The sequence below is a fragment of the Asparagus officinalis genome, chromosome 5 (assembly GCF_001876935.1).
Source record: "Asparagus officinalis chromosome 5, Aspof.V1, whole genome shotgun sequence".
Classification (NCBI taxonomy): Eukaryota; Viridiplantae; Streptophyta; class Magnoliopsida; order Asparagales; family Asparagaceae; genus Asparagus; species Asparagus officinalis.
The window spans coordinates 18,182,230-18,197,790 of record NC_033798.1 but is presented as its reverse complement, the minus strand read 5'-3'; the positions used below and the strand labels follow the sequence as shown (position 1 = coordinate 18,197,790).

General features: G+C 36.3%; 1 protein-coding gene across 2 annotated transcripts in view; it reads right to left on the bottom strand.

The window, feature by feature from the left end:
- The window catches only part of LOC109840545 (DExH-box ATP-dependent RNA helicase DExH10), a 22,846-nt gene continuing 8,144 nt past the window's right edge, over positions 860–15,561 (bottom strand). For both annotated transcript variants that reach the window (XM_020409224.1, XM_020409225.1), the window contains exons 3-17: positions 12,858–13,172; positions 12,495–12,599; positions 12,331–12,399; positions 10,716–10,883; positions 10,558–10,629; positions 10,356–10,472; positions 8,822–9,025; positions 8,511–8,669; positions 7,667–7,756; positions 7,480–7,575; positions 6,841–6,994; positions 6,597–6,745; positions 6,423–6,518; positions 5,900–5,992; positions 860–1,298 (exon numbers count right to left, since the gene is read on the bottom strand). In XM_020409224.1, coding sequence (XP_020264813.1) covers positions 1,188–1,298; positions 5,900–5,992; positions 6,423–6,518; positions 6,597–6,745; positions 6,841–6,994; positions 7,480–7,575; positions 7,667–7,756; positions 8,511–8,669; positions 8,822–9,025; positions 10,356–10,472; positions 10,558–10,629; positions 10,716–10,883; positions 12,331–12,399; positions 12,495–12,599; positions 12,858–13,172 — 1,998 coding nt within the window. In that variant the 3' untranslated portion in view covers positions 860–1,187. The remainder of the gene's footprint in view (positions 1,299–5,899; positions 5,993–6,422; positions 6,519–6,596; positions 6,746–6,840; positions 6,995–7,479; positions 7,576–7,666; positions 7,757–8,510; positions 8,670–8,821; positions 9,026–10,355; positions 10,473–10,557; positions 10,630–10,715; positions 10,884–12,330; positions 12,400–12,494; positions 12,600–12,857; positions 13,173–15,561) is intronic.

Genomic DNA, 15,561 nt, shown 5'->3' with positions numbered 1-15,561 from the left:
ATAATTTGGTAACGTCTGCACAGTTCTCATTTTGGTTTGGGCAGACCGTGACATTAATGAAACTGTATCTTGAAGGTGAATCACTTCCATGCCAACCAGTAAGTAAGACTTAGGCATTGTGTATATTTTCGACAATATGAAATTTGGACGCGCTACAAAATGACAAGCATATGTACATTCATTGGCTATGTTCTCAATCATGCAAACAGGCACTCTCAGTTGTTCACTGTGTCCTCTCATGCGTCGTCGTCTATGGAAATATTTGCAATAACGGGAAGAGAATGATCATCAGGCGAACAGATGGAAACAGTCGGCAGAGTAACTGCTTCAATTGCATTATGCATCAAACAGGCTAATAAAAAGGGGACATCAAGGCTGCAACTGGAATTTCTAACCTCACAAAAGGTACTACTTCGAACATCAAGCTGCACACGTTTGGTTCCTCCACACTGCCACCCTGGAAGAAACCACTCGAACTTTATCCTCCTCTAGTACCTTAAATGATTGTTTTCCCCATTTGTAACTAAATAACAATTTGGTATATTGATTTTTTTTTAATTTTGTAACTAAATGACAAAAAAAAATTGTGCATTTGTAACACAAACGTCAAATTCCCGTAAAATGAACTTGTTTAGCTTCTCCCATTGCCACTCTAAATTAGATAGATAGGGATCCAACCAGAGATATAGGGTATTGGCAATATTACCACAGCCTGCGCTTCGTGCGCTGGGCTCATTGCACCCATTTTTATTTCTCTCACTGCACTCAAGTTTATCGCTACCAGGAAAGGTATAGACGGTCCAGCCACCCTCCACAACTGAGGCTGGATAGAAAACAACACACAAACAAAAGAGTACAGTAAACCATGATAAATCAAATTTTCAATTAACAAACGATTAGGTATCGTTTTTCTCAATCCTGAGACGCGCTTACATCAATATTCCTCTCCTCAACAGTTGTACACTTTTTGCTAGATGAGAAGTCAGCAACTAATGCAGTATTACTAGTAATCTAGTACTAGTAATTAAGCTGCCCTGAGAAGTTTTGCCGTCCTGAGTGTGGGTACACATAACTTGAGCTTCTCCACGGGAACTTAAACCATGATTTTGCATATGGGACCCAAGAACACAGCAGGCCACTGACTGAACAACAACATATAAGTACAGAGAAGAAACTCAATGAGCATGTCACAAATACAAGGAGTTGGCAAACATGATCCCTCGTCGGAGGCTATCACTGGCTGCTTCAAACTTTTTCTCCAGAGTAGCTTCTCCAACAGCATGTGCAGCACCACGCAACTGAAAGCCAAGTAATCAAAGCAATCATCATCGTCCCATTCATACATGAAAGCGAATATTTCAGAAAAGATCAAGCTAAAGTGTTGAATATGTGAAATGTAACGGGAGACAGCTGTGCTATAGTTAAGAGGTCATATAACATGGACATATTTATGACAGACAGAAAGAACAGCTATGATTTGATGGAATTATCATAAAGCATGATCGAGGTTCTAAAGAACTTCCATGTAAATAACTGATACGGAACTACACAGTTTATTCCTGATGTGAATCACTCTCTTAGAACAAACATAATAGTTGAAAACTTGAAATAGTTCACTAGCAACAGTATACGATCAGCTAGAATAGTTCTTCCAAATGTAGAAACGAAATTCAAATGAGTTTGACAAGTTTTTTATTGTTGCATTAACTGAAAGATTAACCAAATCCAGAAAAAATTTGAACATTTTGGTCGGCACTTAATGCATGATGGATCTCCACAAAATCATTTAAGTTTTGAGTTCCTATGTAGTTTACATATAATAGATCACATTCAAAGGTGTGGACATTCAATCTAAAAAAGCACTGTTTTAAATTTTGGATGACAATATCTAAATCTTGGATAAATATATAACACTATATGCATCATTACATATATACATATATACATACACAAACAAATGTATGCACATAGCAAACATAACATATAAGTACATGCATTAGTTACATACACACTGAAAAGTTATATAACTGTATCAGCACTAGCTACTGCACCATACCGAGTAACATCCTCTAAAGCTGGATGATGTAAATCCCTAGATTGTTTCAACTTTCAAATTTATCTTAAACTTGAAACATCCAATATTTCATGGAGACGATCTGCCAATTGTTGGTTTGATTGTATTAGTGTATTGTTCGACCACTATTTCCAATACCTGTCACAATCCGAAGTGACAGCCATTCCAATATCCTTCGTACTCCTACAAGATATTGGATTACTAGGAATATTTATACTAAGTTTGATTATCATATCTAGAAAATCCACCAAACACAATATACACACAGTGACCTTCTGTCATCTAAAGAACCAACTCCTATGCCGGATACGCAGTTCATTCCGAAGCAGTTTCAGGTACCCATATGTGAACCACAGCATCCCAACAACTAGTTTGCAAAACATCAAGAGAGTAACTAGTTACACTCACAGCACAAAAATATCTGATCCAGTACATATAAGGTAATTCAGTTTTCCACTACACATCAACTTGGGAGATTAAACTAACTTTTATCCGCTACCACTTTCAAATGAGGCCCACAGAGTATCAATGGGATTGTATCTCATCATCTTGTTTCACTCAGCAGATTAATAACATAATCAGTAAACATACTAACAGTAGTGTCTGATCAGTAACATTTGACAGAACTGCCTGATCAGTAAAATCAGCAAAAGAACTAGCAAATGGTAAGAAAATCATAAACATACTATCGATTAGTGTCTTAATTCCTAAATGTTCCTGAAGACGATACCATAAACAGTATCTTAATTTGGCCATTTAACAGAGTTTGTATACTGACATCAGCTGTAATTTGAATACTATCCCCAGAGGTCTGCATCTGTCGTATGTTTGACTAGAGACCACCACTCATGAGTCACTAGCTCACTATCTTAGTAGTTTGGGCATATTCTACACAGACATTGAAATTGGACGGATTTCGGTGGTAGTACCATACGCAATTGTCTAGGCTGGTCATCTTGCCACTAGGTAGCATGGGACATTAGCTGCATTACTAAAGAGAGTAAACCACAAACCAGGTCAAACTTATTAATCACATTCAATCTTTTGCACGTTGCATTTGTAACAAATTGTAACCTTTTGAAACAAACCAAGTGACAAACAGGTTGAGTTCCACATCAAAATTGTTAGATCAATAGAATTTTAAATTTCCACACCAAATAAATCAACACCCATAACCCTTGTGTATAAAAGTTCAAATCACGCTAAGATCAGTTACAAAGTAATAAGAAGTAACTTTTACAGTCTTATCTGATGAAAAGGTTGGGGCAAGAGTAGACAAAATTAGCCGTACCTGGATTGGGTCTGGCATGGATGGAGGACATTGTCAGTTTTTCTCTAAGACTGTCTGTGTGTCAGCGTGTGGGTGAATAATATGACAGGTAATTTCGGGTTCTTTTAAGTGGTGATAGTGTTTGTGTGAGTATTCCTTTTTTTCTCTCCTTTTTTTGTTTTTACTTTTGTATTGTATTGTATTGTATTGTTTTATTCCCTTTTTGTTTGTGGGGATGGACTAGAGTTTTTAGTTTCTTAGCACACGGAGTTGCTCGCAAGATAAAATAAAATTCAAACCCAAACTAAATAAAAGACTCCGATTTGCCTATCAGATTATCTGTATTTTGCATTGTGCTATTGGAATAGAAACATAGGATTTCGCTATTTGCAAAAGAAATGGAAAAAAAGGGCCTTGAGTTCAACCTTCGTTATTATTCTGAACACAGTATACTGCCAATTAGAGAGTGCTTGAGAAAACAAAAGAAGAGGACGACAAGGAAAGATAAAGACAAAGATATATTCTTATTTCTTTTTCTAATTTTTCTCCTGTCCTGTTTAAATGTGTTGCTTCCGTCTTCTCTTTTTCTTTGTCTTTTAAGTGTTGTAGCAACTGAGATTTTGCATGCCTATGAGTAAAATGGGAACAATAACTAACTCAACTTGTTGACTCTTTCGTACTAAGAAGGCAAGAAGAGAAACCAAGAAGTGAACTGTAACACTTTCCTATTATCTTGGCAATTTACTTTCTGATAGATGACAGTTTCCAACTGGTTTTCTCATTCTTCGACACATTTACACTTTGTAGGGCATAAAACAACAAACAATTCAAAAGAAATAACTCAAATGCTAAGCTAGAAACAGTTTGATCCAGTTTAGTTTTCACAAATTCATCTTTGGATCGAAGTACCCCTAAAGTCCTTACTCCTTAGTCCCTATGTTAATGACCCAGACTGAGTTTGTTTCTCATGAAGAAACAAGCAATCAGCAGCAGGCAAGTCAAGCAAAGATTTAAAAAGAATAACATACCAAAACTTCCTAGATCCAAAGAATTGTTCTTCTAACCCCCTAGACAACTTTACACCTGGTGTGAGACCCCAACTTTAGTCCCACATCGGAAATTTACAGTGAAATTGTTTGGCTTAGATAGCTAAGCGCAAGACTCAAGTGTGACAGCGACTAGTCAATTTTGGCAGTGGTTTGAGACAAACAACACGTTACACTCGATGGGTCCCACAACTTACAAGCGCCAATAGGCTCACTGGCTCGGGGCATGACAAAATGGTACCAGAACAGTTACCAACCGGAAATATGGAGCTAAGTGCTACACCGCGTAAGCGCAGTTGGAGCCACCGCTAGAGTCCACATCGTGTGGCCCTACTAAGATGTGCCAATTGTCATGTCACGAAGAGGTCGTAGCATTTGAAAAGTGGGGTGATTATGAGACCTCAATTTTAGTCCCGTATCGGGTATTTATAGTGAAATTGTATGTCTTAAATAAGTAAGCTCAAGACTCAAACGTAGCATCAGCTAGTCGATTTTGACAATGATTTGAGCCAAACAGCATCTTACACTCGGTGGGTCCTACAGCTTGCAAGCGCCAACATGCCCGCGGGCTCGGGACGACCTATTTTTTATTCCTTTTTTACCCTTTCCTGTCCTCTTCTTCTCCTTCCTTCGCCCAGTAACCCTCAAGAACACCAATTTAGAAACATCAGTCATCCACGCATTTAATCAAACAGCTAGTGGCCGGTTTTCAAATCATAGTGTCACGAGAGAAAAGGTTGAAATTTCAATTAGACGGGTAAGGTTAAAATCAATTCACCTTATTTTCGGGGTTATGATGTTTGTTTGCCAAGAGCTGGACCTCCATCAATAAGGACATAAATTGTCTAAGCCATGGATGAATTTTGCGTAAGGGCTTTAGTTTTGTTAGAGTTCGTCACCACAGTTTTCATAGAAAATGGCATTGCTACGGCTCATACTTAATTCTATCTTCTTTTTTTTTTTTTTTGGGGGGGGGCAAGGAAAAACATATAGTGAGGAGGCAAAATAATTCCAATGGGAAATTTTGGAGTTCAGTGCAAGTTTGGGTTCAGTTCGGCTCAGGTTCGGAGGGGTCTTGGTTGGGTTGAAGGGATTTGAGTTATTGGGTTGTGGATTTAGATAGGGAAGGTTCAGATAAGTTTAGGGTTGGTTCAGGAGTCTGGGTTTGGGGATGGGGATGGTCAGAGAGGTTGCAGTGGGCTGGTGGGGTCGAGGTATGTGTGGTGCTGTCAGCAGGGTGAGTTGCAGCAGGCTGGTGCGGGTGAGGTGATGTTTTTTGGGTGCGTGAAGGAGGAGAAAAGATGAAAGAAGAAAAAGAGGACATAAGGGTAAAAAAGGAAGAACTAACGGGTGATGAGGTGAAGTGGTATAGGGGGGCCATAAGAATACTTCTTTGAGTCTAGGGTGTTTTAAGCATTTGACTTTTTTCTTGGAGGGGAGAATGAACTTTTCAAACTCAAGTGGCTAGAAGCATTTCCCCCAAAAAATTAAACAGAATGGTCAAAATACCTGGTTCAGAAATTCATCCAGCCTTCTTGCAAGGCGTATGATGCTTCCCTCAAAAATATCAGTCATTTCAATCACCTCTGCAAATGTTGCCCCCTGTAAATAGAATTCAACTCGTAAAACTGATAGTTCAATACTGCTACACATATACATGCTAATAAAAGAACAGAATAATTAGAATCTGCAGCTGAATCTCTGTGAGATGCTTTTGCTAGAAAAACATTAGAAAATAAAATTTATTTTGTTGACTTTTCTTGTTGGGTGAGGGTACAAATTAGATTGTAAACAGATATGATAGTGAAATCATAACTGAAGTACAAAACCACAACTGAAGTGGAAGTACTGAAATATGCAAATTAAATAAGAAATAAATAAATGATAACTGGGGACTAATAATGTATAGATCATGGGTAATAGCCTATGATATATCCATGTCCAAGAAGAAAATGATTTCAAGATTTCCATAATCTCCTAATCTGTTCAGTTAATATCAAGTATTTTTTAGTGAATGGATGAATGTACTGACCTTTGACCAACAATATATAACATCCATCAAGTATGGCCTCACTGTTGATTCCACATATTCATCTACATTTACATCCAATTTGCACTCACGTTGTATCTGCCAGTTCAAGTCAACATTTATGCATTCATATAAAGTGTAATCCAAGAATAGTAAGAACAAGGAGAAAAGATAAACCTCTGCAATTCTTCTTGCACTATCCTGAAGCTGTTGTAAAGGTTTCGCAAGTTCATTTCTCAAATGGACTTGCTCATTTGATTTATCACCAGGTATGAAACAGCTAGCAAGAGCAGCTACTTGATGGTGATCAAGATCATTAAATGTGCCTGCAAAAAATATATTTTTCAGATATATTAGTTAGCAAGTTAACACCATTATTAGAAGAAAAAAAGTTAATGTATAGTTAAACTCTTAGATGCACCATTAAACATTAGCTCTGTGACAAGCAGTTCATCCCCTGTATCTATCAGACAGGCAGCACGTCCCTTTAGAAGGACAACACCTTCAGCATCAATATGACCCAGCATTTTCAGAACTCGTGAACGATTTTTCAGTTCCTCGCGAAATTTTTGTAGCTGCTCAAACAATCAAGATTCTCAGTACTTCAAACAGTGTCATTTAATTTAGCAAAAGTATGAAGTATTTTATGAGTATTTTATGTGCTTTTAACTTTGCATCACTTGGGAGGAGAAGAGGTAGGGCTGGCGTGACAAAGAAGTATATGATAGTGAATAATCTAACTGAGAAGATAGTCCTTCATAGAACTGTGGAAGAAAACAATTTGTGTAGCCAATCCCAAAAGAGTTGGGATAAAAGCTTTGTTGTCACTGAAGCACGTGGCTAGACAGAATTCTAATTGAGTAACAAAACAAACCGAGTCCAAAATACACAGTAAGACCTAGTTCCTCTTATCATGATTTTAAAGCCGGTAATTTGTATAGGCTAAAAATAATCATACATACAGCAAAATATTTATGCCATGCAACAGATGGAAAAAAACAAAGTTAAACTCATATATTTGTGTTATTCCGAATTACAAGAGATGTTGTGAAATTATTACCTGTGAGTCCCTCATCTTTAACTTGAGCTGCTGAATTTCATCATTCACCTCAGCTTTTCTTTGAAACCATTTGAATTGCTGCTCTGTTTGACCAGACTAATGGAAAGAAATTGCTAAGTTAGTAATATGCATTGATCAAAATACAGTCAGCATTAAACTTTGACGAACTATTATGTGATATGTCAACCTTATGCAATGGGTGAGCAAATAATTTATGCTCAAGTTCTTCAATTTTCTGAACCAAGGTAACAACTTCTGAATCTTGGATGCCCATGTCCTGTGAAAGTTTCGAAAACAGTTGGAAAGTAGAAGGGATTAATACATACAGTGAAGCATTTCACAGGTTATAGCATTAATTTAAAAAATATCTCTCAGCAAATAGAAGCAGAAAAACAAAAGGGAGTGCCAGGCAAAACAAGAAATACAGAATGATGACAGGATATATTCAAATAAATCATGAGCATTGTTCTTGTCACCACTAGGTTTATGTTGGTTGTATTTATTTTCAAAATCTAACATGTTCTCTGAGGGTAATGACTTGTTGCTACCCCTATTGTACCCTCTCAATATGTACATCCCTGTCCTCACTCTGGTAACAAGCTCTATGAAAAGTGTACTATAATGTATGAAGCTTTCAGGATACCTTGGATGTCAAGATAGTTAAAAGAAGGTCATGGATTGGTGAGGCAGTGGTATCAGGAGAATTCTCCTTTATACCAACCAAAATCAAATGGGTGATAACATAAGAGGCAAATTTCTAAGACACTGGTTTTCTTTTTATTCATTCTTAAATTAGGTAGGATTAGTTACCTGATTTGAGTATTTGGTCTTTATCTATTAGTTAGCAGGTTAAGATTTGAATTTCTTCAATAAAACATTAAAAAATGGAAGGTGTTCGATTAAATCTGCTCTCTTAATGTTCTTCTATCACTTACCATCAATACATGTGCGAAAGGAATAAATAATATTTCATTGAATATATGATACTGGCTATCAAATCAGAAAGAGGAACAAACAATTTTGAGACATACCTTCACTGGATGTAGCTTTGGAAGGCCTACTGGATAACGATTTCCCAATTCCTGCACTGCAAGGAGTACAGTTTGTCGTGCCTCTGCAGGTCGAAGGTCAGAAGGAACTGCAATTCTAATACTACTGAGACCAGATAATAAAGACAATGGTACAGGGACCTGCATTGGATCAAAAATAGTAAAATAAATTTGGCCCATCCAGTCCATACAAGTTAAAGACTTCCAACATCATCATGCAACTACACCGACCAGATGAATAGTAACATGAACTGACCCTGATAAAATTGTTCTTCCCATGAGCTTCAACTCACCACGTGCATTTCGCCCTTTTCACCAGGACGAGGTGGGCATGGCTTTGAGCGAGAACCATTTTCACTTACACCCAGAGAACAGTGTAGCAAGGTATCAATTATGTAATTGGAACCACGAGAAGAAGCGCCTCCTGCTGATGGTTTTTTCACAACATTTACTACTACTCCCCAACCCCAATCAGTTCCACCATCCCTGATCTTAATCTGCAGCAAGAAAGACCTTAAATGTGCAGAACATTGGTGACTCTTAACAGCAAATAATTTCAAATAGATTAAAAGCTCATACCATTCTGGTAATATATATAAACAAAATAAAAATCAATACCAAAGATTTACTTGAAAAGACAAAAAAAAAGCCAACTATACACTAACATCACTCCTAAACTAATATAATCCGACCTAATGAAAGCAAATAAAGAGAGAAAAAAATATTCACATGGAAGTGGGAAAATATATATCCAAAAAGAAAATTATAATCATTTTCCCCAAAAGAATAGTTGCAACCATGCGCCACCACAATCTCGAGGTACTATAATGGATACCACGAAGTAAATATGGACCTAATTTAGTATTTATGATGTCATCTTGTGACTACAAATACCAAGAAAAACAGAGTAAACAAAATGGGTAATGAGATACTCTTTAGATACTTGCAGCTTTAAGATGACATTGCAAACTTCTACACCCACAGAACTTGACACAAAAAAAATATTCTCATTAATACCCACCACAACCTCAAATGGCTCGATTTTAACCGTTTAAATGCGATCACCAAACAATTCCTTCTTTATCTGATTGTTAATCAATTCCCTTCTCATGGCTTCATTTCTACGTTTACAGCTCATCTCTACTAAAATCTGAATAGGATCACAGAACTATTTCTACTTTATACCAGACCTCACAAGCCTGATGCCATTTTTATAAATAAATTTCCATAAAAACTGCACTCATTGGCTTGCTTTAAGTTAACACTGAATCAAATACTACACCAAAAAGTGAGCCCTCAACTAACAATAACGTCACTAGTAACCTGATTTGGGGATTTTACTGCTCACACACAACTCATGCAATTTGCATTTGGTATCCAAAGTACCTCTTCATTCGTAGCTTTATCAACAAATAAAGGTTCTTTATAGTTGATCCGCTTACTTGTCTAGTAGTTGATGAAGATTATCTCAAAACAACTCATAAATGAAGGAGGCTTCACAATTTTACCATCTTTTATAATTTTCACATTTTCTAACAAACTGCACCACATCCACAAATTATAAAATAAGAGTAATGGATTTCCTACAAGAAAAGCGAATATACTGTCATAAATCCACTGTGTTACTATATGTGCTAAGAAGGTTCTGAATTTCCACAATCTCAATCTCATCATGGCAAAAAGCCTAATATCATAGAGTCTGCATATGAAGCCTAAAAGCAATTGAAGATGTTCTTCTAGTTCTAAGTTCCAATTCCAGAAAGTAAATTAGTGTAATATGATTCAATATCAGCAAAAGAAGAAACAGGATATCTGTTAAATACATACCAGCCTACCAGGAACCAAATAGTACAGAACCCTTTCAGGTCTAGTGATCTCAGACATGATCTTCGTTTCAAGCTGACCTAAACTTAGTCCTAGGGTATGATACTCGGCGAGTTCAGCCTTCAAAGAGATAAATATATTATATGTTAATACACAAAAATACATGTTGAAACAGAAAATTGTGTTCACTAAGTCAAGATATCACCTCTCCAGTAGAATCGAGCAAAGCAGCTTCAGATTCCAGCTTTGAGATCCTTTCTCCCATATCAGGCAGCGACTGAACCAAGGAATATAATTTCAACCGCATATTAGCACATAGTAGTAGAGTTAAATCAATCAGGAAACAAATAAGTTCTTGAGGACCTTTTCGTACTGAAATTGGTGGAATGAATGTTTGATGACATGCTCGGCAGTAAATTGACCCTCTGCTCGGCTCATTAGATTTAGAATTGAATAATAGCTCAGTCTGAAAGTACTGACCAAGGGAGCTGGCTTGCCCAAAATCATGTCTTTGAGAACATTCATTTCCATCTGCACATTTAAATTTCATCAGCCTTCAATATCAACTTAACATTGCAAAACTTTCACAAGTGAAAAAGAGAGCAAACATCACGTGCTGATTGGTTATGTCCTGCCATTGATATTAAAACATCAGAAGGTTTGTAAGGTAAAATCTTATGGCTGGTGAAAGTACTACTCCTTTTCTTCAATAGGATATTGCTCTCCTGGTGTTTAAGCATGTTGAATATTTCCAACAAGAATCTTCAAATGCTAGCACTTAACTTCTAAAAATTAAATAACAAAATAACATAAATAAGAACCAGCAGATTAAATGGAAGATATGCCTATTTGTGTCAACAAAGTTCAAATAAATAAATATAGGTTTTAAATAAATAAACAAATCCAGGATGACATAAACCTGATGGACCAACGTCAAGAGAGTGGTAGTAGAATTAGGGAAGTGTAAGAGGAATTGATAAAACAAGCGTGTCATGAGTATAGAGTTGCAGTTAAGCAGTGAATTTTTTTGAACACAATGCAACAAAAGATGGAGACAAGAAGAAGTTTTTTGCAACTAATTTCAAGAATATGATAATTCATATAAGTCACCAACTAAAATTAGAAAAGGCGAGAAGCTTATAGAAGGTTGTGAAACAAAAGCAACACAGAGTTGTTTAGTTGCCAAGTATTTACAAAAGAAAGTCTGCATAAAAACTGAAAGCCAGTGACTTCTATCATAAAATTGTTGTATTTCTTGTGTTAAAAAAAGTCAAAGTAAACACTTAATTTTACGAAAAACATGTAAGCACGTGTTTTCCTTTGTAAAGTTTGAATGTGAATTTCATGAAATCTTCATTCATGGATATTTATTATGGTGGAAACAAGCACTATGGAAAAGATCAGAAAATTTTTTTAAGCAAAGCTGAAGAAGTAGTTTACTGAAGATGTTAAGAGAAAAATGAATATAAGAAGTTAAGCTAAAATCGGGTTATCCATTTAATGCAGATGCAGGGAATATAGGCTTAGTGAACTCAACAGTTGTCAATCAAGAGGAAAACTAGCAGAGCTGTTAGATTATATGATATTCCAGACTCTTGACTGGCAGCATCTTCATATAGCATTAGTGTATATATATGTGTATGTGTGTGTGCATGCGCTCTAGTTTGCTGCAGAAATAAAGATATGAACTATGATACCAAACGACGAGATAAATGAGGAATATGGCGTTACCATAATGTGGGAGAAACAAACTTACGGACCACTGACTAAAACTTAGGAACAAATATCGAAATAAAATAGTCAGTCTGGTTTTCTAGCGTGAAGCAATTTATGAAGACAACCCATAGAAATATTGCAAGAGAAAAGGAGAGAAAAGAGATCATATGTCAAAGATATTATGAAGGACTCTATCCGCAGTTAGCCCTTAAGACAAAGTCAAGTAACTTCCAGGGTATGATAATCACTAATCATAATGTACCTTCTCATCAATCATTATCACACAAACGCCACGCTCATCTTTACCACGACGACCAGCTCTTCCGCTCATCTATCCATGCACAGAAAAGAAATCAAATGTAAGCAATAATAAATAAATAAATAAGCACAAATAGGACCATTAAAAAACAAATGCTCTGTGTTTACCTGGATATATTCTCCAGATCCAATGAGACGATTGCCTTCACCATCCCATTTCTTAACTGATGTAAAAACAACAGTTTTCGCAGGCATGTTCAAGCCCATGGCAAACTGTGGTGCGCATAAAAACATAGAAAAAAGTTCAGAGCACATTTGATAAGAGAGCAGTTCGAAAGTTGCGATTAGATATGATCATCAAGAAAATGAAAAACAAGAAACAATTCCTGAAACAAAATTCCACTCTACACAGACTTCCAATAGTAGTGTTGAGAAACAACAGGCTCCTTATATATTGTTGAACAACATATTACTAGAAAGGGTAAGTACGTTAGTAACATCTTCAACAAAAAATCAAGGAATTAAACATACTGTTTCAGTAGCAAAAAGAGCTTTTACAAGGCCCTCCTGAAAGAGAAGCTCCACCAGTTCCTTAACAATGGGCAGAAGTCCTGAATGATGCACTGCAATACCTCGTTGAAGGAGAGGGAGCATTAACTCAATGGCAGGCAAAGCTCTGTCTTCCTCACTCAAGCACAGTATTGCCTTACTGAAAACCTCCTCAACAATTTCCTTTTCCTCTGGCAGATTAAAGTCAAGTTTGGCCATGGACATAGCATGTTGTTCACACTCTCTTCTACTAAAGCTGAAAATAATAACCGGCTGAAATTGACGTTCCATAATCATCTGTATATAAAAACCATTTCAATATATACACAGTGAGCACAAGAACAATGAACTGTGAAGAGCTGTAAATAAAGATATTAAAGCATAGTGGACATGAGATCCAGAAGCCAAAAAAAAAAGAAGGTGAATGACAGAAATGCTCAGAAAAGGTACAACAATTTTTATTTATTTAATTTTGGGTAAAAAACAGTAACTTCCACCCGTGAAAACAATGTAAGTTAGCTGAATTTATATTGGTTTGGAGCATCCATTAATGGTAGGTTGAAGGATCAAACTGGTCTGATTACAAATGGTAGTGACATTATCTATAAGTCAATTTGAAAGTCTAGCTTTTTTGTTCTGAGGAAATAGAGTGCATCTTGATGCCAGGGATTCGAGTTCTTCAGTGCAGAACAAATTTCACATAGCGTACACTCCCTGGTCAGACAATCATAAAATATTAAAATCAGCCAAAAAAGGTTTGTTTATCAATTTATTTGTTCTTTATACATGACCTCAATCATAAATGTTACGTTTCCATATTCTAGCAACAGCTTGATGTTGGGGTTTTTGACTGGTGATTAACTCATGTGTCCTTCAATTAATCTTCATAAACTTTTCCACTGACCATTTACATTTAACAAAGAACTGTAAGGAGTACGATACAATGCAGATTGAAAGACCTTTACACTTTTATCATTTTGAACAAGTATAGATCTCCATAAAAATAAAATGCAGAAAAATTTTATACGATAGTGATGAAACTCATATAGACTCCCAATAAAACTAAATAGGTGATAATGGAACAATGAAACAAATCTTCTTAGCAAGAAGACTAGATAACATTAGCAAACTCATAATCTAAACTCCCATGGACATGATATATGTAGATAGTTATTGCAATAGTGTAAGCGGCAAAAAAAACTCTATAAAAAGTCATTATATAAATCACTCTTATAAATAGCGGTAAATAGCCCCGCAATAGCGGCGCTGATATTGTTAGCGGTCCCTTCCCGCTACGCTATCGCCCAATAGTGCCAACATATTGCGGAATATGCGTTTTCCGTTCGCAAAAGCAGCCAATAGTGTGCCCTAACGGTAAATAGCGAGCGATTGCATGCAAAATCCGCTTTTTAACTGCTATTTAAAAGAGGTTTAAGGTTTATTTTTTTAAAATTAAACCCGACCTTTAACCACTGCATTCCACCGCCTCTCGCGATTTTCAGCGTGCTCCCACCGCCTCTCATAGACTCTGGCACCTAACTCAACACTTCCTCTCACCTCCTTCACCGTGAGCTCCTTCTAGTGCAGTCCTCCCACCGCTTAGCTCATCTTCTCGAAGACGACGACTCTTTGACTTCTCCTTAAGTCGTCTTTGGTATTATGTGACAATTACATGTCTATTTCATGTTTAAGATCTCTTTAAATCATCAAATATGCACTTTTAGATTTTCTAGATTTTTCTTTAATCTTTTTTTAGTATTTTTAAATCATCAAATATGCACTTTTAGATTTTCTAGATTTTTCTTTAATCTTTTTTTAGTATTTACACATATCTAAATTAGAAATATGCACTTTTAGATTTTCTAGATTTTTCTTTAATCTTTTTTTAGTATTTACACATATCTAAATTAGATCACTATTTGATTTTGCACTTTTTACCGCTATTTTACCGTAATAACCCCAAATAGCATTAGCGATGCCTCACCGCTACGCGACGATCCGCTATCGATAACCTTGATCTGAACCAAGAAAGTGAAGATTCTAAGTGTTCTGAACACTTTACTGCATAACAAATTTTTACATTAGTGGATATATGGTAGTAACTAATTTTTCTCTTGCCGCAAAAGTTATAATAAATATCACTTAGGAAAATAGAAAATGGAATTTATAGAAGAAATAACATTAATATGGATGGCAATCTAGAAATTAATACTTATGAGATTACAGATCTACACGCGTTCTCAGCTTAGCATTCTCAACCTGGTCAACTAGATAACAAGAGTAGCTAGTCCTCCTAGCAAGTAAGGGCACAAACGGTTCGGATATGGCTTGGATATGATACTTACCATATTTGTATCTGATTACATATGTATATGCTTGGTAAGGAAAATTCATATCCATATCCACTAAAAACGGATATGGATATATATATATATATATGAGATTAATGTGTATCCTTGTCATAGGAGGAGATTTCTCTCCTTATCGCCTATGTAGCACAATCCCCATCATCCTCATAAAGTAGACACAAATTCCCACCAACTCACACTCTCTCCTACTTTATGAGGATGGTGGGGATTGTGCCACATAGGCATTAAGGAGGAAATCCCCTCCTATGACAAGGATATCCATTAATCTCTCTCTCTCTCTCTCTCTCTCTCTCTCTCTATATATATATATATATATA